The sequence below is a fragment of the Phytophthora cinnamomi genome, assembly GCF_018691715.1.
Source record: "Phytophthora cinnamomi strain GKB4 chromosome Unknown Contig4, whole genome shotgun sequence".
Classification (NCBI taxonomy): domain Eukaryota; phylum Oomycota; class Peronosporomycetes; order Peronosporales; family Peronosporaceae; genus Phytophthora; species Phytophthora cinnamomi.
Window position 1 is genome coordinate 1,818,009 of NW_027150937.1, and position 23,916 is coordinate 1,841,924.

At 56.5% G+C, this 23,916-nt stretch overlaps 7 protein-coding genes across 8 annotated transcripts; 3 read left to right on the forward strand and 4 right to left on the reverse strand.

The window, feature by feature from the left end:
* Positions 1-25: 25 nt before the first annotated feature.
* Positions 26-1,189, reverse strand: IUM83_05542 (Guanylate kinase; the record flags this gene model as incomplete). The annotated part of the gene is made up of 1 exon (XM_067929684.1): positions 26-1,189. One exon carries the CDS (start codon positions 1,187-1,189, stop codon positions 26-28), a length of 1,164 nt encoding a protein of 387 aa, XP_067799672.1.
* Positions 1,190-1,557: 368 nt separating this feature from the next.
* Positions 1,558-2,085, forward strand: IUM83_05543 (RNA binding protein; the record flags this gene model as incomplete). Its single annotated transcript, XM_067929685.1, has 1 exon — positions 1,558-2,085. The coding sequence occupies one exon, from the start codon at positions 1,558-1,560 to the stop codon at positions 2,083-2,085; it is 528 nt and encodes a 175-aa protein (XP_067799512.1).
* Positions 2,086-2,625: 540 nt separating this feature from the next.
* IUM83_05544 (putative E3 ubiquitin ligase) lies at positions 2,626-4,586 on the forward strand (the record flags this gene model as incomplete). The annotated part of the gene is made up of 6 exons (XM_067929686.1): positions 2,626-2,737; positions 2,809-2,873; positions 2,947-3,090; positions 3,161-3,267; positions 3,342-4,222; positions 4,288-4,586. The coding sequence occupies 6 exons, from the start codon at positions 2,626-2,628 to the stop codon at positions 4,584-4,586; spliced, it is 1,608 nt and encodes a 535-aa protein (XP_067799769.1).
* Positions 4,587-5,486: 900 nt separating this feature from the next.
* Positions 5,487-10,332, forward strand: IUM83_05545 (uncharacterized protein; the record flags this gene model as incomplete). Its single annotated transcript, XM_067929687.1, has 14 exons — positions 5,487-5,565; positions 5,664-5,728; positions 5,815-5,958; positions 6,036-6,142; positions 6,208-6,977; positions 7,046-7,474; positions 7,543-7,677; positions 7,762-8,220; positions 8,297-8,314; positions 9,031-9,118; positions 9,190-9,250; positions 9,311-9,451; positions 9,511-10,078; positions 10,145-10,332. The coding sequence occupies 14 exons, from the start codon at positions 5,487-5,489 to the stop codon at positions 10,330-10,332; spliced, it is 3,252 nt and encodes a 1,083-aa protein (XP_067799770.1).
* A 519-nt stretch (positions 10,333-10,851) lies between these two features.
* IUM83_05546 (PWWP domain) lies at positions 10,852-12,858 on the reverse strand (the record flags this gene model as incomplete). 2 transcript variants are annotated; one of them, XM_067929689.1, is made up of 5 exons in its annotated part: positions 10,852-11,489; positions 11,637-11,804; positions 11,902-12,406; positions 12,521-12,744; positions 12,822-12,858. In XM_067929689.1, 5 exons carry the CDS (start codon positions 12,856-12,858, stop codon positions 10,852-10,854), a joined length of 1,572 nt encoding a protein of 523 aa, XP_067799513.1. The 2 variants fall into 2 exon arrangements, with proteins under 2 accessions (XP_067799513.1, XP_067799514.1); XM_067929688.1 differs by lacking the exons at positions 11,637-11,804; positions 11,902-12,406; positions 12,521-12,744; positions 12,822-12,858 and adding an exon at positions 11,586-11,589.
* Positions 12,859-13,218: 360 nt separating this feature from the next.
* On the reverse strand, positions 13,219-15,509 carry IUM83_05547 (serine/threonine-protein kinase drkB; the record flags this gene model as incomplete). Its single annotated transcript, XM_067929690.1, has 2 exons — positions 13,219-13,857; positions 15,225-15,509. The coding sequence occupies 2 exons, from the start codon at positions 15,507-15,509 to the stop codon at positions 13,219-13,221; spliced, it is 924 nt and encodes a 307-aa protein (XP_067799753.1).
* A 900-nt stretch (positions 15,510-16,409) lies between these two features.
* IUM83_05548 (serine/threonine-protein kinase drkB) lies at positions 16,410-16,913 on the reverse strand (the record flags this gene model as incomplete). Its single annotated transcript, XM_067929691.1, has 1 exon — positions 16,410-16,913. One exon carries the CDS (start codon positions 16,911-16,913, stop codon positions 16,410-16,412), a length of 504 nt encoding a protein of 167 aa, XP_067799616.1.
* Positions 16,914-23,916: the final 7,003 nt, after the last annotated feature.

The window sequence follows — 23,916 nt, forward strand, 5'->3', positions numbered from 1 at the left end:
CTACTTGGCATTAGTGCTACGGCGGCTACTGCAGCACGCTCGCGTTCGCCGATAAATTCACTTCTTCGTCCTGTGCAGGTGCGTCGTACGCGACGGGCTGGGCCGGAACGTACTGAGGAGCGGGCGCCGCGCCGAATGCAGGGGGCTGCGCGGCGGGGACAGCGGCGGGTGCAGCGGCATCTGCGCTGTTGGCCAGCTTCGGGTTGAAGATCTTGAACTGAGGTGGTCCGCGAGCTGCTACGCCAGCGTTAGGAGGCGCGTAGCCCGGGTAGCCGCCTGGGGTCGTGCGCGGCTTGTTGGCGTACGTGGAGGCGTACGGGTTCACGCCGGGGGCAGGAGGAGACGGAGCAACCCCTTCTGGTGCCGGGACATCGACTGGTGCAGGTGCCGGTGGCATCATGACCGACGGAGGCGGGGCAGTGACCTTGATCTCACGCTTATTACCGAACTTGGCCGTCAGCTCCTCGTTACCCACACTCGAGCCGAAGCCGTCTGCCTGGATGGGGCGGTAGTCCTTGGGGCGAGCGAATCGCGACGGTCCGCCACGCGGAATAGCGCTGTGCGTGGCGGCAGCATATAGGTTGTTCTGCGGTGTATGCTGTTGCGGGGGCATGCCCATCGGCGGACCCTGCACGGCCGAGTAATCTCCACTAAGCGGGGGTGGCGCGATGACCGGTCGAGGCGCCATCGGGTCCACCGACGGCGTGATCCCGGGCGGGAGCATGGACGCGGCCTGCGCCGGGTCTTCGTGTCGGAACTGCAGCGGCAGCAGGAACTGGCGGATGTTGTCGCCCTTGGCCACGTCGTACGGCGTGCGGCCGCTGCGGTTGCGCAGCGCGGGGTTGGCGCCGCTGTTCACTAGGTACTTGACCGCGTCGTCGCGGCTCTGCGCTGCTGCGTAGTGCAGCGGCGAGTTCTGGCGCGGGCACATGGCGTTCACGTCCACGTTGTGGGCCAGCAGCAGCTCGAGGAAGTCGACGCGTCCGTAGTAGGCCGCCGTGTGGATAGGCAGGTTCCCGGCCTCGTTCTTGGCGTTCGGGTCCATGTTCTGCTCCTCCAGCATGCGCACGAACTTGTCGTGCAGACCCTGCTCGATGGCGGCGTGGAACTCCTGCTCGGGCGTGAGCGTGGGCGCCAGCAGCTCGCCCAGGTTCTTGACGTTGAGCTTCTCCGCGAAGTAGCCGAACATCTCGACCTGATCCTTTTTTTATTCCAGCTACAGCGGCCTGAAGGGTGCGGGCACACACAGAGGAGAGGGCGCAGAGGAGGACGAGGCCACCTTCTCACCTGCAAGAGGGCAGCGGGCGTCTCGTGCTGTGCTGACTTTGAACTGAGCCACGTAGGTCAGGTCTTGTCCGCTGGTGTGCCGCACACAAATAGGTATGTCTGGTGTCCTGCACACAAAATTATCCATATGGTGTATTGCACACCAATGTATCCATGTATCCTCTGAGTTCAGAAAGGAAGGGTTTCCTTTTGGGACAGTCAAAAGAGAATCCACCTTGGCGTCAACCTCATTCCCGATTAAGCAGCGTCGGACCGACCGAAGCCGCCGCGATGATTCCCGCCGCACAGCCACTGCCGCAGACGGCGGCCGACATTCCGCAGCGCTCGTACGCGCCAATGAAGGACCCGCGCACGGGGCTCGACACGACGAACGCCGAGTGCGCGCACTGCCGCAAGAGCCTGTTCGAGAGAGACATCATCAAGCAGCCACAGTGCGGCCACCTGTTCCACGCGCACTGCATCGACAGCCACCTGCGCTCCGAGATCTGCTGCCCCGTGTGCAAGGTGCAGCTGCTGTATCCGGCTGTGGCCGCCACGGTCGTGCACGACGGCAGGGCGGCCGGCTCAGTCTACCCGGCGGCGCAGCTGCCCCCGCGCGCGGTGCCCGTGGCCACGGCCTTCGCTCCGGTGGACGGCACCGACGCTCGCGACTACGCGGCGTGTCGGGAGTGCGGCCAGATGTTCTACCGCGACCCGACCAAGGTGCGGCCCGAGACCAACGGGTGGTACCGCTGCCAGCGCTGCGCTCAGACGGACATCATCGACCTGATCAGAGGCAGCTTCTGCGTGCTGCAGTGAGCGGCAAAGTGAGTGTCTGCAGCGGCAGCAGCTTGTGGCGGATACGTAACGTTGCTGTATCCGCCTGCGCCGAGCGGACTGGCTGCGGACTGCAGTGGATGGGAGGCGATCCGGTTTTATATATCACCATTTTGTACGCTTAGCTCAACCATAGCGAAGAGGGACAAGTAATTAAAAGAGCACGAATGCTGTGGTTGCATGTCACGTGAACGGTATCAATTGCTGGTGGCCTGCCAGCGTTTGGCAGGGATATTTATTTCATCCAGGCTGACACGACTCATCTCGCACTTCGTCCTCTGTCGGCATATTTTAGCGAGAGAATTTATCCAGGAGCATGTATCATTGTTCATGTAGCACGCGTGCTTGCGTACCCAATGCGCTGAAGTTGCGAATACTATGTAGTAAGAAGCTTCTCGTACACGGCGTTCGTCGAGCGGTACTCGCAGCTCGGTTGAAGTTTCGACTGTTAACCTCAATTTTGACTTTCACGTCGCGTTGGTTATCGGAATTTTCACTTTTGCACCAGACCTCCGAGACCTCATGGTGACGAGGAAAAGGACCAGGCACGGGGTGCGCAACGCCGGCCGCGCTAGCGGCCGAAGCACGTCGTCGCTGAAGCTGAAGGGCCTCCTGAACGTGGGAGACTGGCTGGGTGCGTCTCTTGTCGCCCCCCGCAGCATCTGCGTGCAGCTCAAAACTCACCGATTCCGAGAATTTGCGCAGACGTACTGGACCTCGACGGCGTGTGGAACGTGGCGCGCGTGCTCAGCGTCCCGGCGCCCGGAGAGGTGCAGCTCTGTCTTCCGCGCCTACCTGAGGCATCCACAGCCGCTAACAACGGTATGCTGCTGCTACTGGCAGGTGGAGATCACGTACGATGGCTGGCCGACGGACTACGACGAGGTCGTGCGCATCGACAGCGACCGCGTGGCGCCCTACCACACGTTCACGAAGGCGGTCAAGTGCTGGGTCAAGTACCTCAACTGGCCGCTGTGGCCCTCGCTGGTGCGTCCCTCACCTACGTTGCTGAAATGGTAGTAGACTTGTGCTCACCTGCTGCTGGGAGATGTCGTAGATCACGATCCGCACGCCAGGGACACCGCAAGGCGTGCGGAACCTGATGGCCGAGAATCGACTCCACGTCGACTTCTTGGATAACCCCGATTTTTCAAAGAGAGACCGGTGCGTGCTATTCAGGACAAGGATCTGGGAGCACACTGCAGTTCCTTGACGATGGTTTTCATGTTGCACCGTAGATGCTGGCAGAAGAAAGGTCAAGCGCGGGCCTTTGAAAGTAACTTCGACACGAAGCGCATGGCGACGACTGGTGCTCAATTCGAACGAGCTCTGGTATGGGTGCTGCAATCCGACGCGTCTACGAAGATGCCTAGGTTTGTTGTAGGGACTTTGCCGGTGGAGTACAAGAACGGCGAGATGGAAAACGTTCAGACGGCGAGGAGAAACATGGGCGACGAACTTTGGTTCCAGAACTTCACGCAAAACAGAATGCATCACCGCCTGTGTCACGTCTACGAGACGACGGGAGAAGAGGAAAAAGAAGACTCGTCAAGCGACGAATCCCCGCCAAGAAAGCTGAACGTGAGAAGATTAAATCTGTCGGCAATGAAGCAAGAGCTTCCCTTAATTGGCAAAGAGAAGAAGCAGCCGCCTCCTGTCAAGATCGAGCTGGACCCGTATTCGGATCCTGAAGTGCCGTACGAGCTAGTACCGATGAGCGGCAGCGATGACAGCAGCAGTCCTGAAAAGATTGTTTCAGCGAGCAAAATGGACATCGCAGATGATAATGCGGTGACAGGTGGTCAGGTTCATGTCGACGAGGTGGATAAGGCTGAAGCAAAGTCCACGTCTGCGGTGGTCTCTGTCGACGAGGTGGATAAGGCTGAAGCAAAGTCCACGTCTGCGGTGGTCTCTGTCGACGAGGTGGATAAGGCTGAAGCAAAGCCCACGTCTGCGGTGGTCTCTGTCGACGAGGTGGATAAGGCTGAAGCAAAGCCCACGTCTGCGGTGGTCTCTGTCCACTCGAGCGATCTTGTCTCGACGATTGTGATCGATAGGAGTGAGAAGGGGTTCCAGGAACTGCGCGGGCGATTTTGTATGATGCAGACTGCAACACAAGGTGATGGCGCTAGCTTTATGCAACTATGTTTCGTTCACTGTTAACTCATCGTGATTTTTGTGCAGAGTCGTCTCCAGCAGTTCATGCCGAAGAAAAGGTCAAGAGATCCAGGCAGACGGCCATCGCAGTACCGAGAAAGTTTGATGAGGCGGCTCACAAACCTATCAACCCAACAATCGCTATGGTTCAACCCCGCTTTAGTCTCGTCAAATCAGTTTCAAGGATTGAAGGTGGAGTTGCGTTGACATCACCATCGACGGCAGTTTTCAGCTCCAGCCAGGGATTTTCAATGGAGTCGTGGTTCAAGCGGAAGTTGATGGCAGATTTTATGGCTGGCGAGCCACAATCAACTATCAAACGTTGATGTATTAATCAATACAGACAATCCTCTATGCTAGATCCCTTTGGTGATGCCTTCTATGTAGTTCCTGGTATACAATGGACGGATTCCCGTAGAATCCTTGTCTAAAAACCCATGTACAAATCTGGTACAGCCCGTTGTTTGGACCCGCACATCTGGTGATTAGATGGCTAATACGGTACAGATCCGAGGTGTCATTTTGAAGCTGAGGAAACCTTTACTTCTGCACTCATACGCAGCATAAATCATGGCACCCAGCATGGCGGCAGCGCTACCTGCAAGAGTAGGCGAAGTACACGGGTATCAGGAAGGAGAGCAAAATCACATTCTATAGTGTAAGAAGATCCAGTCAAAACGAATGCCAAAGGCAAACACAAACGCAGGGACTAGGGGCTCATTGTCGGTGCGCGAGCACAACGCTGCCTCATCCTTCTAACACACGCCATCCCGAGCAATACCCGTAGGTATGCGCTCCTAGACTTCCGTGCGAAACCAAGTTGGAAATGAACGCTCGTCACGTTGAAAAGCCCGTCCTAACGACTAGCGTAGCTCATTTTCCGTACCGGAAATGCGTTCTCGTGGCATACCGTGCCGCCAGTTCAGTGGTGTATATCTCTTCGTAGTCATTGCGACGGCCACGATGTTAAACGAACTAGTCATTGGCGTCCACTATCTGCACAATGATTGCTTCAGCGTGGAGCAGCGCCTCATACTTGGTTTCACACGAAAGTCTAGGAGCGCATACTACAGGGCGTGTAACGAGCAATGCTGAGCTTTATGCACTATTTTGTAATTTATACATACCTTTTCTGAACTTCCATTCAAAATGCCGATTGAACTTTTGCTTTTGATCCAAGTTAATTCCATAATTCCATAACGTCGATCCCGATAGCAACGTCGGCCATGCCGCCCAAGAAGAGGCTGTCCGCACACAGCTCGTCGCCCCGACAGAGCGTGGCGCTGACCAAGGGCGACTGGCTCGGTGCGTTCCTGCTGTCCGGGTCGGCGGCCGTCGATGACCCAATCTAACGGCCGATGAATGATACATTTTTTTATTTTAACGATACTCTTTCGCGGCAGACGTGATGGATCACGATGGGGTGTGGAACGTCGCTCGGGTGCTGAGTGTGCCGTCGCCAGAGGAGGTGCGACACGTACTGCGTGCTGTAGTAGCTCAATGAATACTACGCGAGGCTAACCGACCACGTTGGAATTGATACATCGACCGCAGGTTGAAGTCATGTACGACGGTTGGCCCGAGGACTACGACGAGGTCGTGCGCGTGGACAGCGACCGGGTGGCGCCCTTCCACACGTTCACGTGGGCTGTCAAGTGCTGGGTCAAGTACCTCAACTGGCCGCTGTGGCCATCGGTGGTGCGCAGCTCTACTCACCGCAGCTAGAACTGTGAATTTTGTGTCGTAAACGTGGTTGGATTTACGTCGATGGTTAGATTACAATTCGGACGCCTGGAACGGAGGAAGGCATCAAGAACCTCGCGATGGAAAATCGGCTCTACGTGGATTTCCTGGATGACCCCAACTTTGCCAAGCGAGACCGGTAGGTGCGTTCGCTCTGAAAATTGGCGCTGCTGGTTGGGCTTAAGGGTTCCGTTGTTGCTGTAGGTGCTGGCAAAAGAAGCGGCAGGTGAAAACTTTTAAGGATAATTATGATGCAAACCGCACGGGAACTAATGGCGCGCAGTTCGAGCGAGCTCTGGAGTTTGTGCTTCGGTCGGACGCAACGACAAAAATGCCAAAGTTTGCCAAGGGTACGCTTCCCGTGCAGTACGAGTATGTAACGACAGGGTCCGTCGAAGGGATGCGAAAGAACATGGGTAAGGGACTTTGGTATCGGAATTTTGCGAACAACAAGCAGCGCCACATGCAGACACACGTCTACGAGGTGATAGGGGATGATGAAGAAGAAGAAGACATCAGCAGCGGGAAACCCATGCCAAAGCTGAAAGTAAGGAGGCCGAAAACGTCTTCAAGGATTGACACGACACCCACTATACAAAAGAAAAAGCGGTCACTTCCTGCAAAAAAGCAACAGATTCCGGTGCAGATAGAGGACGAACCACTGGTGCAGGTCGAGTCTTCCTATGAGTTCGGGGTGACGAGAAACAGTGATAACAGCGGTGATAGTGAGCATGAACGACGGGCTTCACTCATCAAGAAGAGACGCAAAAACCGATCAACAGTGCCTCCATCAGCGAACGTAAGGGGATCTCGGAACGAGAGGCACATGATCTCGTCAAAGGACACTAATGCTGCAGCAACGATGCCCCGGCATGTTACTGTCTTGATGGATGAAATTATTGTCGACGATGATGATGATAGCGGCAGCAGTGGGGTAGTCAATCCAAGACCAACAAGAAAAAGCCCCAATAAAAGTGCGTGGTGGAGGACGAATGCAAAATTCTTGGTATTAACGATATTTGTGTTGTTTTTGAACACGCAGAGCCAACCAAGATGACAGCCAGGCGAAGCATTCCACCGATCAGGGGAGATCTTAGCCTTGCTGCGAGCGCCAAAACATCTACTCGGACGCCTAATTCAGATGATGATTCGGAAGAAGGAGAAGAAAAAGAAGTTCCCAGACATGCAGTGAACGACGTCGAGCTAGATAGATTGTCCCCGAAAACGGTTTTGGATTCGCTACGCACCGAGCACTTGGGAAAAGAAAAGTCTCGATCTGGTGATGTCACAGCTTCAAGGACGTCCAGACAGCCGAAGTCAGCGAAACGACCAAAGCCAAAGACAGCGTTGGAGCAGCGTATTGCGCTCACTAAAGAGCTGCTACAAGGTCTGGATAAAGAGAAGCAGCTAGCGGCCAAAAGCATCCCAGACCAGGGGCGGAAAAAGACGACTACGCTTTCATCCCGTGGCTGTAAGTATTGATGTACATTTTCGAAATGACACGACAACCATAACCAGTCTCTCGTAAAATATTTGCAGCCCGCGATGGGAATCGACCGGTCGCTCACCAAGCAAAGATGCTGGAGTCATACCAGCTGGAGAACTCAGACCTATCGTTTATCCGTCCTAACAGCGAGAGTTACGGATCTCAGGGAATCGACACCTCTCATGAAGGTATGGTATGGTACGCATATCTTAACTTCACTGCAGCGTAAGATAACGGCAATCGTGTTTCTTTTGTTGTGGGATCATATACAGGAGTGTTCACTGAGACTTCATTCGCCTTTGGTTTGGAGTCTGAAGAGTTAAGGCACTCATTTCTGTCTGTCGAAAAAGACTACAGCTCTGATAGTCAGGAATCAAAGGGTATTCCGACGGCACCTGATGAGCCTGTTATGATAGACCCCCCAAGCGCCCCAAAAGAGAGCGCACGCCGCATGAAAGCCGAGTCGAAAACTCTCGAGATGAAAACTTCTGGTGATTCAGAGCAACGCCCTGAGGAGAAGATAATATCGGACGATGACGGCGAGGACAAATCTCCAAGCGATCCGAAAGAGAGTACACGTCGCAAGAAAGCTGGGCTAAAAGTTGTAGAGCCGAAAACTCCTGCTGAGATGAAGCAACGCTCTAAGGAGAAACCCATCTCGGTCGATGATGGTGAGGAAAAATCGCAAGAGGTGCGTCGGCGTTTTTGTGTTATGCAGGCTGGCTTAGAAGGTAAGCCTTCATGAAGCTTACCTGAGTGAAGGTTGGAGTGCCCAGACTTTTTACTGATGTTTGTACATTGCAACAGGCGCGACGGAGGCTGATGGTAAAGAACGAGGCACACTGGAGGTTGATGACAATGAAGAAGCGAGCCCGGAAAATTTGAGAAGAACTGTGATCAGAATATCACGTAAATTCGACGAACCTGTCAAGGAAGCGTCGTCTGTGTTCACGAGCTCGACAGACTCCATGCTGCGTATTTCGCCGCCACCACCGCTACCCCTTGATGATTCCAATGACCGCTCTAGCGTAGCATTGACGTCTCCTTCGGTAGCAGTTTTCAGCTCAAGCGAAGGATTTTCAATGAACAAGTGGTTCAAACGCTCGCTGGTCGCCAATCTTAGGAATGGCAAGTTTAATTGATGTGACGGAAGTCAGCGGCAGATCCAGCGAAGGTTGTTACAAGTTATGTGTGATCAGGGGGTTACCTATTTAGCGTACGTGCGCTCGGCGAACTAAGAGATCCAAAACAACAATTATTCGAATACAGCCCTGGTCTACTGGTCTATTCTGGTAAGTCTTTTGTTGTGGGTGCCAACATTTGTCTTCGTACCGAGCTCGATCACAGAACAGAGAAGAAAATGGGGGGCCAAAGTGACGGGGAGGAATACACCAACGATCAACAGCGAAAATGCAAGCGAAGGCCATTGTACACAGTCCGACAGCCACCGTTGATTCAGCCATTGAGATTGTCTGCGTTTGCTGAGAGAACTTGCTGTCGCTTCGGTATTCCATCCGACGATCTTGCGCATGAATGGGTAGTATTGTTTCAAGCGATCAGTGGTGGAGAGAAAATAGGTGGAGGTATGCCACTCCAGATCCCCGATACGATCTTGCTCAGCCCAAGTGGGTACGTTATGAGAGTTCCAGAGCGGCAAGCTCCATTATACCAACGCTGATATTTATTATTAATGACCGTAGGCAACCAAGTGTTTGGTACACGACATCATCTGCAGGACGCGTGAAAGCGAGAGACTTGATGGTGAGATTGGCTTCGATGCTCCTACCAATTGTGACTTACGTGTTCGCTCCAACTTTGCAGCGCGTCTCGCCTCAAGCGATTCTTGAAGCCTTCCACACCCCATTACCTCATCGACGGAATCCTTGTGCCGGCACGGATGATGCAGTTGCTGTGCAACGTCTAGGCTTTGAAGTCATTACTCTTGTTTCACAGCAGCTCAAGGTGAGTAGCTAACTGTAACTTGGTTGTTTCGTACCGAACTAATTGAAAGTTGGTGCTAGGTGTTTTGCAAAGATATGGAGCTCCCTACCATTTGTCTTCCTATGGAGTCAGACTCGAATCCAGCACGGTCAAGATTAACCAAGGGGGTATTTTGTTTGCAACGCCATATTCCATGCCAGAACAATGCCAGCTTTTTGGTTGTGTGGCGCCACTCGCACGTACTACCAAGTAACGAAAAACGAGATAATTACGAGAAATCTACTCACCCCGTATCGGGGAGCCGTGGAGAGGAATCGATCCACAAAAGTACAGGTAGCAAGCGTTCGACGCCGCGTGCGCACTCGGACGTATTTCTTCTCACTCAAATCGCAGTCGATATCGAGCGTGGTGTAAACGAAATTATTGACGACGGCACTACCGAAAACGAAAGAGATCAGGCCCAATTGCAGAGTGTCTGTCGACTGGAACACCTTGACATCGAGCGTCCGGGTAACACTACCTCGAAGACACTTCGGCAAGGTGGATTCGACGCCGGTGTGATGGCTCCGCTGCTGTTCTACATGAAACGCGTGACCTCGGAGGTCGCAAACAGTATAAATCTAGGCCACAACACGCGGCAGGCATGCGGTACGTTGAAATATCAAAATGTGGTGCCATCTTTACAAAACTCACATCATTTCTCTTCTTCACCAGGCCTTGCGTGTGAGTTTTTCGTCGGTGAGCACAACCGAAGCGTGTATTTTCAGCACTGCGTGGCATTCAATGGGTCGCAGGAGCACCGTCTTGGGAAGTTTTGCGGGAGGTTGATCCTCTGTCAAGATCGCTGTGCGAGTTTTACGAGCGCTCGATACCACCCGCGTTCGCCTAGGTGGAAGGAGTAGTAGAAGACGAAACGCGACGTCCCCTGTAAGGCCTCAATCACCACTAGCAGCGATGTATTACGAGCTAAATCCGCGGTTCCCATCGGTCCACACACCATTTGCCGGTGAGAAGCAGTGGCTCCATCGCTCTCAATTGCTCGCACCAGACATATCGCCGCGTTACATCGGTGCATCCGTTCCAAAAATCTATCGAGACGGTGTGTTTCAGTCGCTGTTGACAGCGCACCAAGCTGACTCGGTAGTTCGCCTCAATCTGTCACCACAGGCGCCAGCATCACTGGCAGAAGTTCGCCGTGAGCAGCCTCACTTGTCGCCTCGGAGTATTTCGATTCGGCGGAGGACGACAAAGAGTATCTCGGTCTCTTCAAACGAAAACGTTGAGGCCTCAGCTTCATCTCCATCCCTCCAGCTGCAGTGTGAAGATCTCAGGATATGGTGCACGTAAGCCAAGAAGACACATCAGTACAAAGGTCATTTACACAATAGAGAACAGCTAGTATTCTCCGCTGTAGCTTTGCTTCACTTCCTCTGCAGCCTGCTTTTAAAGCCCTCCGTCAGCCATCCCAGGATGTTCCAAGGTTTGTTGTCCACTTCGTAGCGAGATCCGCCAGACCAGTCTTGGTAGAAATCCGGGTCTTGCTCCAATGTTTGACTTGACGTCGTTTGGTTGCGTGATCCCTCCATTTTCACAGAGGAGATACGCTCGGACAATTTGGCAGGAGGGTCCATCGGGTCTTTCCGACGACGGTTGCCGCTCAGTACACCAACGTTGGTCGGACGACTAACTTCGATAGCTGGAGCCGCGGGCTTCGACTCGTCCATTAACACGTCGTCGTTCAACATCTTGCTGTCCGCCGTGCTGGCCTTTGGTAACTGTGACGGCACTGGTGCTGGTTTTTGGTCTTGGACACCATTGGCAGGCGGTTGTTTCATTTCCCAGGACGCGGCTTGAACGGTAGGCTGCGCTTCATGCTCCGCATCAAGACGAGCCTCCGATGTGACTACAAATCCCGAGCTGCTGTCTACAACGCCGGCGTGGTTGTTGTCCCTGGCAATGCTTGAGGATCTGGAGCTCGCTTCGCGCACGGATGGAGGTGGTGAAAATGAAGACGCAAAGGAAGAGCTCGAAGAGCTTGTTTGCGTCAGTTCCTCAATTACTGATTAAAAAAAGAGCCAAACCACACATACACAGTCGAAAAATCAACACTATGCACGCATGGGAGGCAGCTACGCGCAGGCACGCACGCACGCACCCATCCACCTGCACTACAACTGCAGACGGAAGGAAGGAACGTCAAATTAACCTTTAACGCGTCGGGCCCGGGTGCTGCGGCGGGTGCTTGGTGCCGGGGCGGCGGGGCGCTTGTTCTGGCGAGTCCGCCGGGCCGGCGCCGTCTCCTCGTCTTCATCGCCACTCTCCTCGACTTCATCGGCTTCCGGCTCCTCCTCCTTCTCTTCGCTTTCATCGTCGTCTAAACACAAAATCCCACGAAACAGCAACCATAGCATCCAAAATATCACCATTTCCGCCTCTCACCAGTTAGACAGCAGCAACACACGAGCACGAACCTTCCGACTGCTCCTCCTTCAGCGCCTTCTTCGGCGGGCGGCCAGGGCCGCGCTTGGCCGACTTGTGCGCACTCGAAGATGCCGTTTTCTTGCCCGACGAGAACGCGGGCGCCGTCGAGTAGCCGTAGAGCTCCTGGTAGCGGTTGCTGAAGTCTCTGTAGAGGTGGAACCACTGCTCCGACGTGCACTCCTTCCTCTTCTCCTCGAGCGGGTCCGCCATCTTGCTCGAGTACTCGATGGGCAGCGTGCCCGGGCCCGAGAACAGCAGCGGCGACGTGCCGGCCTTGGCGCGCTGCGTGCCTTCCACGAACTTGGGGAAGTTCTTGCCGATGTTCTTGGACGCGCGCTCCTCGAAGCCGTCGCGGAAGGACGACACGTTCTTCTTCTGCATCCAGCAGCGCGAGCGCTTGTCCTCGTTGAACGAGTCGTAGAACTCGACGTACAGCTTGGTCTCCTCCTCCAGGCCCTGCGCCGCCAGCGCCGTCGTGGGCGCGCGCAGCACCACCTGGAAAAAGTATCATTCGTCAATCCACGCGTCAGCAATAAGAAAATAGTACTCTACTGCTACACGACTACTACGTTTTTCTAAAAATAAAAAATGATAAAATAAATTACGTACGAAGGCTGGCCACCAGGGCCACTTGGTGAGTTTGGCCCAGCACTTCTTGACGATCGTGTACGTGTGCAGCGGCGCCAGGCGCTGCGTGGCCACGCCGATCCACTGGTTGTAGTCGTCGCCCCAGCCGTCGTACTTGATCTCCACCTTGTCCTCGTCCTCGTCGGCCTCCTTGCCCACGTCCACGATCACGCCCGTGTTCCAGATACCTTCGTCGTCCAGCACGTCTGCGCACAGAGAGAGGGAGGGGGAGGGAGTGAGCCTACACGTCTAGACAGGGGGAGGGGAGGGCGATCGCACGCACCGACGCGCAGCCCGATGTCCAGCGGCATTTCCATCATGTTCCTTGCGCCTGGGGCCTGAGCTTCTTTTGCTGCTGTTCCCCCGTGTTTTTTCCCGCGTTGATGTGCGATGGGGTCAGGTTTGACCGCGCGCCGCTCCCATTGGTCGAGAATAAGTGTGCGCGTTTGAAAGAAGGCTCCGTCCCGTAAAAGATGGGCAGGCAGCTTCAGCTTCAACCTGCTCCGTATGCTATGCTGAACAAGTTGGGGCTCAGTTAAGCCGAGATGGTTAGAAGTTATTGGACGTGCGTCCTTCGTGCGGTGTATTTACAAAGTCTAGCGTACTGTTCTGTTCTTCTATCTGCACAGGCCGGCGTCATTCGCATCGTGCTCTACTAGCCCAGCGGTGTGCTGCGCAATTTACCTCCCTTTAACTTCCATCGGAGTAGCCGCTACCTCACCCGCAGCGAAGTGTTGCTGGGGAAGCATTGACTTGGGTGACGATGCTCCTTGTGCGTGCGTGACTTCCTTGTCCGGATTGCAAGCTACCTTGCCGCTCTCATCGGCGGGCTCCTCTTCCGGTGTCGGCTGGGGCTCAGCGGCAGGTTGCTGGGTCTGCCACCACTCTGCGGTCTCGTCCAGCAGCGGGAAGAAGTACGGCACGTGCACCTTCTTGACTGGCACCTCCGCGGCCTTCCGCTTCTTGCGGAGCGGCAGCGGCAGTGGCATGGTCAGCGACATGGAGCGGGAGCCCTTGCGGACTGGCCGCATGACCTGAGAATGCTGCTTCTGCTGCTCCTTCCGTCCCGCGCTGACGCTGTGCCACGGCGACCGCAGCAGCCCCGCGAACTTGGGCAGCAGCGAGTCCTGCTCGTCGTGGTCGGCCACGACGTTGACGCTCAGCGGCCCCGACGTCTCGTCGTCGCTGCTGTCGGCCTCGGCCGCCGTGGCTGCTCGTCTGCGGACGGCGAACACGAACGCGGTGGCGATGGCTGCGAAGAGCGCGACGCCTATCGCAGCGGCGACGAGCGGATCCATGTCACGGAGCGCGGCGGGTCCCTACGAGGTCGCAGGTGAGCTCTGCCGCCCACCACCGTGGCCCCCTTTGCTGTCCGACCGCAGTAATGCTCGCGCGGCATGCCATTGGTGAAAAAAAACATAAAAGAGTGGTCGTGTGTGACACACTAAATATTCCTATCTTTAGGATACGCGGTCAAAACTGCAGGAATGCGAGTGGCGTGCGGCTGGCACGAGCTCGCGCTCGCCCTCGGCCCGTGACCGCCAGCCACGCTCCCGTCTCGGTGGTGACTCAATGCCATGCACACGGACGGACAAGGGTGCCGAACGAGTGCACGAAGCTCGATGGCGCGCGCGTAATCGCCCCGCGCGGCATGCGCGCACTCGGCTGGTCTCTGAATGCCCTCCTGTGGCTGCGAGCGCCTCTGGCTGGGGCAGGACTCAGCAAGAAGCGGCGGCGTATCCGTGCGGCACTGGATTGCGAGCTTCCCGATCGCTGGATCGCTCCCGCATTCGTCGTTCGCGAGGTGCACGGCAAGTGGCACTGCGATAACGGACGCTGTACCGAATAGACTGTACGTCAACTTGACGTCGTCGTCAAGCCTTGCCTTGAGGGCCGCGGCTTGCGCAAACTGTTCAAAAAAGGCAACTTGCAAGTCGGCAAGGCTCTTGCCCCGTTCAAATCTTTCGGTCGTCAGGTTTTATGCTGCGATATTGAGCGCCGCTGATTGCAGAGGCTCGAGAGCAGACTTCGGGTTCGCTAACTGCAGCCTCCCCGCGACAAGTGTCCATGATGATGATGTTCGCCCCCGAGTATCCTGCGATGTGGATTGCGATCGCCTGCGTCGCGTCGCATATCCGACTGGAGCCCGATCCCTCATGCCGATCTTCGGTGACGGCGGAGCTCGGAGCTTGGAGCTTGGAGTTGGGGCTGCTCCGCGCCACGCTGCTCGGGGCTCCAGCACCGGTATGGCCGGCGGGACCACTGCTGCTGTTAAATGGAGGAGAGGGATGCGCTAAGCTTGAGTCAGCCGGGTTCAACTCAACTCCACTCACAAAGGCAAAAGGCATCGAGAGGGTTGAATTGGTACACTGGTAACGTGTTGGCATTCATTCTGCACATACTTATTACTACTTCGTACACTACGCGGGCTTCTCTTTTTTATAGTAGTGGAGCGCTACATACATAATAAACTATCCTGTGGGGCGGGGCGCAGCCCAGAGCTCGAGGTCGAAGATGAGGTCGCTGGCCGCGGCGTCGGTGGCCGCAGCGGCGTGGGAGGTGGCCTGCCAGCTCGCTCTGCTGCTGCTGCTTTTGCGGGTGTGCGCAGCACGGGCACTGGTCGGCGTCGTCCTCCTCCTCCTCGTCTTCGTCCCACAACCACCGCTTCGTGGAGGTGGCGACGTACTTGCGCGTCTGCGCGGGGATCAGCACGGGCGAAGTGCGCGGGCGGCGACGGCCGGGCGGGAGACCTCCTTGTGGAAGAGTTGCTTGTGCAAGCGCGCTCGCGCTGCAGGCGGATGAAGCTGGCCATGAGCTGCTGGTCCTCGCGGCTGAGGGTGTCGCTGCCGCGCTCCGAGTCGCAGTCGGTCTCCTCGCCCGACAGGTACAGCGGGTCCTCGTCGTCGACGGCGGGCTTGCAGGGCTTCATGGGCGCCCACGCGGGCAGGCTCTGGGTCTGGGCGAGCGGCATGCTGGCTGGCTGGTCGGGTGGGTGGGTGGGCGGATGCCAGTCACAGTGCGGGCGGGCGTGCGCGGGGCTTCGACAATTGCGGACTGAGGCCGGCTCGGTGCCGCGGCCGCGCTTGCAGTCTCGGCTGGCGTGGGTGACAGCGCCGGGCGGCGAGCCCAAGCGGCGCCAGCTGGCCGATGGAAGCGCACGCGCGCAGGAGGCGCCCGCCCATTGGCCCAAAGTGGTCAAATCTCGCGCGATTGGCTGAATCCGCGCCGCGCGCACGGCCGAGCCCGAATCTGCTGGCCGCGGCGGGGTGACGGGGCGCGCGTCCGGTAAAGAAGCCCGGCCTCGTGGGGCTCGGTGACGCCGCAGTTTATGGCCAGCCAGCGGCGATGCGTGCGCGGGCGGGCGGCCGGCGATAGGTAGATGCATAAACTCACAGCGAGGTCTCTCCACCAGCAACTCGAGGCTCTTTGTCAAACGAATCTCTTCCAGAATGTACCGAGATTCGGGCGGTACCACGATACCGGTACAGGTACAGGCAACTGCAACCAAACTGCAACCTCGCGCGAGGAACACGCAGCCCGACGGATCACGGCTCGGAGCTTGCAGCATGCGCCCCGCTGTCCTGGTGCGCATCGCTAGCGCTGCCGCCGGCGGCTCGCTGCTGTCTCGACGACGAGCGAGCGAGCGACCGACTGGATGTCATCATCATCGCCCGATGACGACTGCCGCCGTTGCTACAACGAGACAAAGATAAGATTCACAGGCAAGCGCAGGCAAGGCAAAGCTTCAACTGCAAGGTTCGGGGCGATAATGTTCGATGGTGGATAAGTTACGGCGCGCTTTTGCGTGCTCTTAGAGGCGCCTCGCGGGGCTGAATAAATAGACTATCCTGCGTTACTACGGGTGCGGGCCTTACAGCTCCATGGAGAAGATGTCTTCGTCGCCGTCGTCGACGCCCGTCGGGGAGGTCGGGGCCGCGGCTGCCTTGAGCGGGAGCGCGCTGCGACGCACCACGCGGGCTGGGCGCCGCACTGCGAGCGGAAGAAGGCCAGGTTGCCGTAGAAGGCCGGGTCGTCCTCGTCCAGCTCGTCCTGCTCCGAGTCCACGCCGTCGTCGTGCTCGTGCAGGTAGCGGCCGGCACGAAGCAGGCGCATGTCGGCGTGGTAGGACAGGTCCGGGCTCTCGACGACGCTCGCGCACAGGTGGAGGGCAGGGCTGCCGCCGGCCGGACGTGGGGATGCTGATGGCGCCGTGCTGCGCGGCGAGCTTGCGCTTGGGCTCGAGGCCGCAGCGGCAGTCGGCGCAGCCGCTGTCGTCGCTGTCCGAGTCGGCGCTGTCGGTCTCGGCGTACGAGGACGCGGGGCTGTGCTGCGGCAGCTTCTGCAGCGTGGTCATCCACTCGGAGAACTCTTGCATGCTGGTGGCGGGTGCGCTTGCGCGGTGGGTGGCAGATTCGATTGTGAGCGTCTACAGCGCTCCAGCGCCGCCGCCATCATCGAGCCCGTCTCTCCGCCGCCGCCGCGCTTGTGGTGCAAGCGGCGCCGCGCTGCCAGCAGTATTTTCGTCGCCAGCAGGCACACGCGCGGCCCGCCATTGGCGCAAATTGCGGCCCAATCCGCGACCAAGCGGCAAAGATACGGCTGACTCGGCCCCAGTATAGCCCTGCCGGCGGTCGCGCGCCACGCGATTGGCCGCAAGGGCCCCGCAAAAAGACACGCCGCAACACGCCAGCCTCGCCCGTCACGAATCGCATGAGACGAACAGGCCAGCACCCGACAATCCCCAGGAGCCCAGGCTGGGCAGCCAATGCCTCTGCTGGTCAAAGCCACCACAAGGCTGTTGTTGCCCAAGGACTTCGTAGCTCCGACGGCGCTCCTGCCCTCATTTGACAGACCGTGTCTATCCTCACGCGCAGCCAACAGCGGGAAGGCGCGGCACGCTCGCCACGCTCCCAATCGCCCCTGAAGGCCTTGGGCTCGCTCAACGAACGCGCACCGCGAGCCCCAGCACTCGACATCCGGGGCCCACCCGCGAGAAGAGCCACCCGAACAACGCACGTGCCTGGCTGCCTGTGACAGCCTTGTCGACAATCCGACGGGGCCGAGCGGGATCTTATCCTGCTGCAATGCTCGGCTCGAGGATACATGTAGCACAAAGCTCTGAGCAAGTCCGGCCGCCGCTGCTGCGGGTGCATGTACTGTAACCATGGTAATAATAGATGTACCATGGTAATAATAGATGTACATATCGCCAGCGCTGGGCCGGGCGATTGGCGAACGTGCGGCCGTCAGCGCTGACCTGGCCCGACCGACGGCAACGAGCCGCGAATCTCGCCGACGGCGGCGAATCTGCTCGTGCCCGACACCACCCGCTTGTTACCTCTATGATATGGTCGGTCGCGTGGTTGGTCGGGCGGTGAAAACGCGCATCCCAAGTTCAACGGCTCGTCTATTTCTCCCACAATAGACGCGGCGCGGTTAGGATTCAGTTGTACCAGAACAGCGGTACACGCCAGAGAGCCTCTGGTTGAAGTTCGCCGCAATTCTGCGCAATTGTCCTCAGGGACGTCCTCCTCTGCCGGATCGTGTTGATCTACAGTATTTCAACGCCCGCGACGCCGCCAGTGGTTGCCTTTTGAAGATCCCTTGCGGCTCGCCGGTGGGGCGCTGCGCCGAAACAACAGAGTCGAGCGCTCGTTGCGCAGCGGGTGAGCTTTTTTTCCTGTTTGAAGTTACCCCCTGCAGGAGAGGGTCGGTCGGTGCTTCTCAACACCATGCGATGGTGGTTCGGGCAGTTCGTCGGGCACCCGCGGCGGCGGTGCCACGATTGGCCGTCTCCGTGACGTGGTCTGGGGCAGCTCGACTATTTGACGTTGAGGCACCTCCACGTTATGGTTCGCACCTCCACGTAGACCGTCGAGGCTACTGGAGACAGCTCGTAGTATACACGAAGCGATCGACCACGGCGTTCCAACTTAGGAAAAGGCAGTCGTACGAGCAAGCAGCGTGCAATCGCGTTCGTGAAGTACGAAGCTCCGCCTGCTGCTGATGAACGTCCGCAGCTGATTGGAAAACTTCGACATACACAAGGCGGGGTGGTGTGAAAAGTGTATGGCATGCCTGCGTTTGACTCAAGGTTAGGTTCTTATGGCGCGTGCCGTGGTGGGGTTTCTCTTGCCGCTGTTACCGCCTCGCTTCTTGAAGTTAAAGTACGGAAAGCTGCGAAACACGAACAATGCTCTTGACAGGTTTACCGTTTGTGTGTCATCGCCCTCTCAATGTATGAAATGCCACAAGAAGAGGCTCTTGAAAACTTAAACGGTCGTTTATTGCAAGCGCAAAATTCTCAATCAGACCCAGAGGTAGAGGTACATATGCTATCCGTGTTGAGTGGCTTGGAACGGAAACTCGTCAGCAGCGTTCTGATTGAGTTGCACACTATTCACGCTTGGATGATCTCAGTTAAACAACAACTTGCACGTGACTTGGCGGTAGCGGCCGCGTTCTGCTCGGCGTACATACATGTAATTTGCTCAGAATGGATACCCGATGCCACACAAACTGTAGTGGGTTTTAGCGAGAAAAAAAAAACACACACACACACTGGTAAGGAAGCTGGGGCTTCGTTGCGAACCCTAAGCATATTATGAGTATTATTGCACGTGTTCCCTAATGAACCTCCACTGCCAGGCACGGCCTGTTGGCGTGGAGGTGGTTTCCTAACTGTCAGCTCAACATCGCATCCGTTGCGATGCTCAGTGAGTAGATCTGGGCTTCGTCTGAACGAAACCCCACTACACAAACGATGAATTTGATTTGGGTCAAGTTAAATATCGCCCTACTTTCACGTAAAGCGTAATACACACTACACCACGCCAAGCTTCGCTTGCGCAAGTTACACAGCTCCTCGAACTTCTCCAACCCACATCGTGTATGTCGAAGTTTTCCAATCAGCTGCGGACGTTCATCAGCAGCAGGCGGAGCTTCGTACTTCACGAACGCGATTGCACGCTGCTTGCTCGTACGACTGCCTTTTCCTAAGTTGGAACGCCGTGGTCGATCGCTTCGTGTATACTACGAGCTGTCTCCAGTAGCCTCGACGGTCTACGTGGAGGTGCGAACCATAACGTGGAGGTGCCTCAACGTCAAATAGTCGAGCTGCCCCAGGCCACGTCACGGAGACGGCCAATCGTGGCACCGCCGCCGCGGGTGCCCGACGAAGACTGCCCGAACCACCATCGCATGGTGTTGAGAAGCACCGACCGACCCTCTCCTGCAGGGGGTAACTTCAAACAGGAAAAAAAGCTCACCCGCTGCGCAACGAGCGCTCGACTCTGTTGTTTCGGCGCAGCGCCCCACCGGCGAGCCGCAAGGGATCTTCAAAAGGCAACCACTGGCGGCGTCGCGGGCGTTGAAATACTGTAGATCAACACGATCCGGCAGAGGAGGACGTCCCTGAGGACATTGCGCAGAATTGCGGCTTGAACTTCAACCAGAGGCTCTCTGGCGTGTACCGCTGTTCTGGTACAACCGAATCCCTAACCGCGCCGCGTCTATTGTGGGAGAAATAGACGAGCCGTTGAACTTGGGATGCGCGTTTTTCACCGCCCGACCAACCACGCGACCGACCATATCATAGAGGTAACAAGCGGGTGGTGTCGGGCACGAGCAGATTCGCCGCCGTCGGCGAGATTCGCGGCTCGTTGCCGTCGGTCGGGCCAGGTCAGCGCTGACGGCCGCACGTTCGCCAATCGCCCGGCCCAGCGCTGGCGATATGTACATCTATTATTACCATGGTACATCTATTATTACCATGGTTACAGTACATGCACCCGCAGCAGCGGCGGCCGGACTTGCTCAGAGCTTTGTGCTACATGTATCCTCGAGCCGAGCATTGCAGCAGGATAAGATCCCGCTCGGCCCCGTCGGATTGTCGACAAGGCTGTCACAGGCAGCCAGGCACGTGCGTTGTTCGGGTGGCTCTTCTCGCGGGTGGGCCCCGGATGTCGAGTGCTGGGGCTCGCGGTGCGCGTTCGTTGAGCGAGCCCAAGGCCTTCAGGGGCGATTGGGAGCGTGGCGAGCGTGCCGCGCCTTCCCGCTGTTGGCTGCGCGTGCGGTTTGACACGGTCTGTCAAATGGGGGACAGCCCCACAGGAGCCGTGCATTCATCTCGCCGTCGGAGCTGCAAGCGCGCAGACGGCGTGCCTTTCCTCCGAGAACCATCGCAATCCAGGGGGGTAGATAGGCTTGAAAAGATACGTTGCTCAGCGTCATTGAGCATCTACTAGTAGCATGGCTGTCTTACAGACCAATGCCAGCCACGTTTATTTCGGTTAGCAACCGACGAGAGTGTTGTGTCAGCTTTCCAACAGCGTCATGCAAGTCGAAGAACAGCGCCATGATGTTCATGTCGGACAGCGTTCGAGTGGACGCCGCGCCTACACGAGTATGGAGGTCAATGGGCCCTCGCCGAAAGACGAGAAGCAGACGCAGACAGAGCCGTTGCTGGTTGCAACCGGGAAAACGCGTTTTGTGACGCCACAGATTGTCCTGAGCGCTGAAGAGGCCACACACTCGCCCTACGCCGAGGCATTTGCCGAACTCTGCAGGCGCATTCGGTCGCCCGCATGGGCATCTTCAATGCTGGTGGTCCTCGGGCATGATCCTGAGAAGCATCGAGATGACCTGGAGCGCAAAATTCGAGAAGATGAAGCAGCGGAAGCCATCAATACCGAGCTGCGTGTATTTTTCGACACAGTGCTGGCTCCGGTCATGCAGGAACGTGAGACGGCCATAGTCAACACTATCCACGAGTGCGTCCAACAGGAGATGCATGCCAGAGATCTCGTAACTCAAAACCAACAGCAACGTTTGGCCCAGCTGACGCTGCAGATCGAGGAGTGGGAAAAGCAGGTTGTGCATCTGAAAGCCAAAGTCGATCGTCGCGTGGCCGAGAACAACGCATTACGCAAGGAGCAGTACAGACAACTGCTCATGCTGCGCGACATTGTGAGCAAGCAGGGGACAGAGCCTGGAGCATTGTCTGCGTTGAACGAGGCAATCGCCACCGTTTTGGCTGGGAAGCAGCACGTCCCGACACCGGAGAATACCCAAAGCAACAACGAGCCCGATCAGGGTAAAGCTCCTGGTTGTGGCTGGGTACCTGGAAATGCCAACGTACAAGCGCTGCACCGAGAGAAGGAGAAATGGGAGCAGAGAGCGAAAGAAGCCAACACGGAGTGTGAAGGACTTCGTGCTCAAATCGCACGGTTGGCGCAGGAGAACTCGACATATCGAGCGACTGAGTCGGCGCCTTGGTTTTTGAAACCTCAGAATGCCATCGCAGAGCGCCAGCGTATCGCGGATGCCGTGTGCTCGTATCAAAGCAATTGGGAAGAAATTGGCGACTCCCTCGTGGAGCTTCTGAACAACGACATCCTTTGGGCTGCAGTAGAGCAAAGCGCTCGTCGGGGTGGCAAGAGTCGAGTTTCAAGAGGGTTGGAGGCCGCACTAGCACAGCTTGACAGCTGCCTCCAGCCTTCATCCATCGAAGAAGAGCCTGCACCCAAAAGGGGACAAGAACCCATTGCCCCTCAGCTTGGTAGAAGACGCTCGACATTCACCGACCTTGGTCGGTTGATTCCGTGTAAAGCCTGCAATGGCATCGGGTATGTTCATGCTGACAAAGGAGATGCTGGCACTAATGATACGGATTCATACCTGCGCAAGACGTTGGAGCAAGTGCTGGAGTTGAAGACGCAACTGGATAAAGCTAACACTAAGGCATTAACGCTGGAGGGACAACTCCAGTTATCGCATATGCAAAGTTCGCAGTTGCAGGAGAAGATTCAGCAGGCGGAGCTGATAAAGTCTAGCGCGATGGATAGTTGTCTCCAAACGGACTTGGGCGAGGAGGAAGGGCTTGATCTCGATGAGATCATGCACTCAGCTTACGGGCAAGATGCACTCGCAACTGATACTTCCCGATCTCGCCAAAAACGACGCAATACACAGTACGACCATTTGATCGTCGAGCTAAAGAGCACGCTCGCAGTTAAGGATGAAGGCTTGGCTGAGAGTAGGAGAGCTCTCGATGTAGCTCAAGCACGTACAGCGAGTTTGCAACGTGCGCTTCAGAAAGAGAAGGAAACACACGCTGAAGAGCTAGCGATGTTAAAATCCTCGCTGGCATTCTCGCTCAAGACTCGCAACAGCAAAATTGAAGAGCGTCAAGCGGCCGTTAAGCTCTTGATGAAGAAGTTTTCGAAGAAAGCACCTCAACCACCGGTCATAAAGCAACCCAGTGCGACTTCTTTGCCTCCAATGGACGAAGCTGAGCACGATGAAGAGAGTGATGACAGTGATGAAGACCAGGAAAAAGATGCCGATAGTGGCGCATTGCTACACACGAATACAAAGGAACAGTGCAACGAACCGAATGAGGTCAAGCGTATGGAAGCGTTAGCTCAACGATACGCTGAAGACATCGTCCGCGTACGAAAGGAATACGAAATGCAGCAGGGACTGCTGAAAAAGGCGGAAGCGGAGATCGCGGAGGAGGACGAGAAGCGAGGACGGACCAACAGCATTTCCCAGGGAAACCTCGTCGTCAGTATGGCATCCCATCCTCGTGACTTGTTCAAGGCACTGTCTACAGCACAAGCCGATATTTTGAAGCTACGCAGGGCATCACAACGCTCGTCGGCGTTGCAGACTGACCGTTTGCTGACGCTAACTACTCATTTGGGCCATATGTCCGAGGAGCTATGTACTTTGCGCAAGCGAAACTTTGCCGAGCTCGAGTTCTGGAAGCTAGAGTGCGAAAAGCTGCAAAACACGAACAAGGCCCTTGAAACAGAGCGGCAGATTTACAGGAAACAGTTGCAAGAGACACACAGTCAAGATGATTCCGGAAACTCGCTGTCCTCGAGAACCTGCTCGATGTGTGAAGAGCACAAGAAGAGGCTCTTACAGATTTCAAACGAGCTACTGAAACACGCACAAGTTTCTCGGTCGGATCCGGACGTAAAAGTGCCTGCTCCATCAACACTGACAGACGCGGAACGAGAACTCGTCAGCAGTGTTTTACTGGAGCTCGAGACTATATACGCTGGGATGACGTCAGTTAAGCAACAACTTGCCCGCGACTTGGTGACAAGTCACCTGGGTAGTGCATTGCGCCCACGTTCTGCTCGGCGTACAGCTATAGATCTCGCGAAGTTGGAGCCGAATGCCACGCGATCGAGCAACCAAAGTGGAAAAGATGGAGGTTCACCAGTACCCACGCGAAGTGCAGGAAACTCCCCAAAGAAAAGTTCGGCTGGTTTAAAGTCCCTAAAATCTAGTCGTCAGCTGAAGAAAACTGGCGGAGAAGTTATCGACGGCAAACTAAACTGTGCTCGAAGTCCTACCCGAGCCAG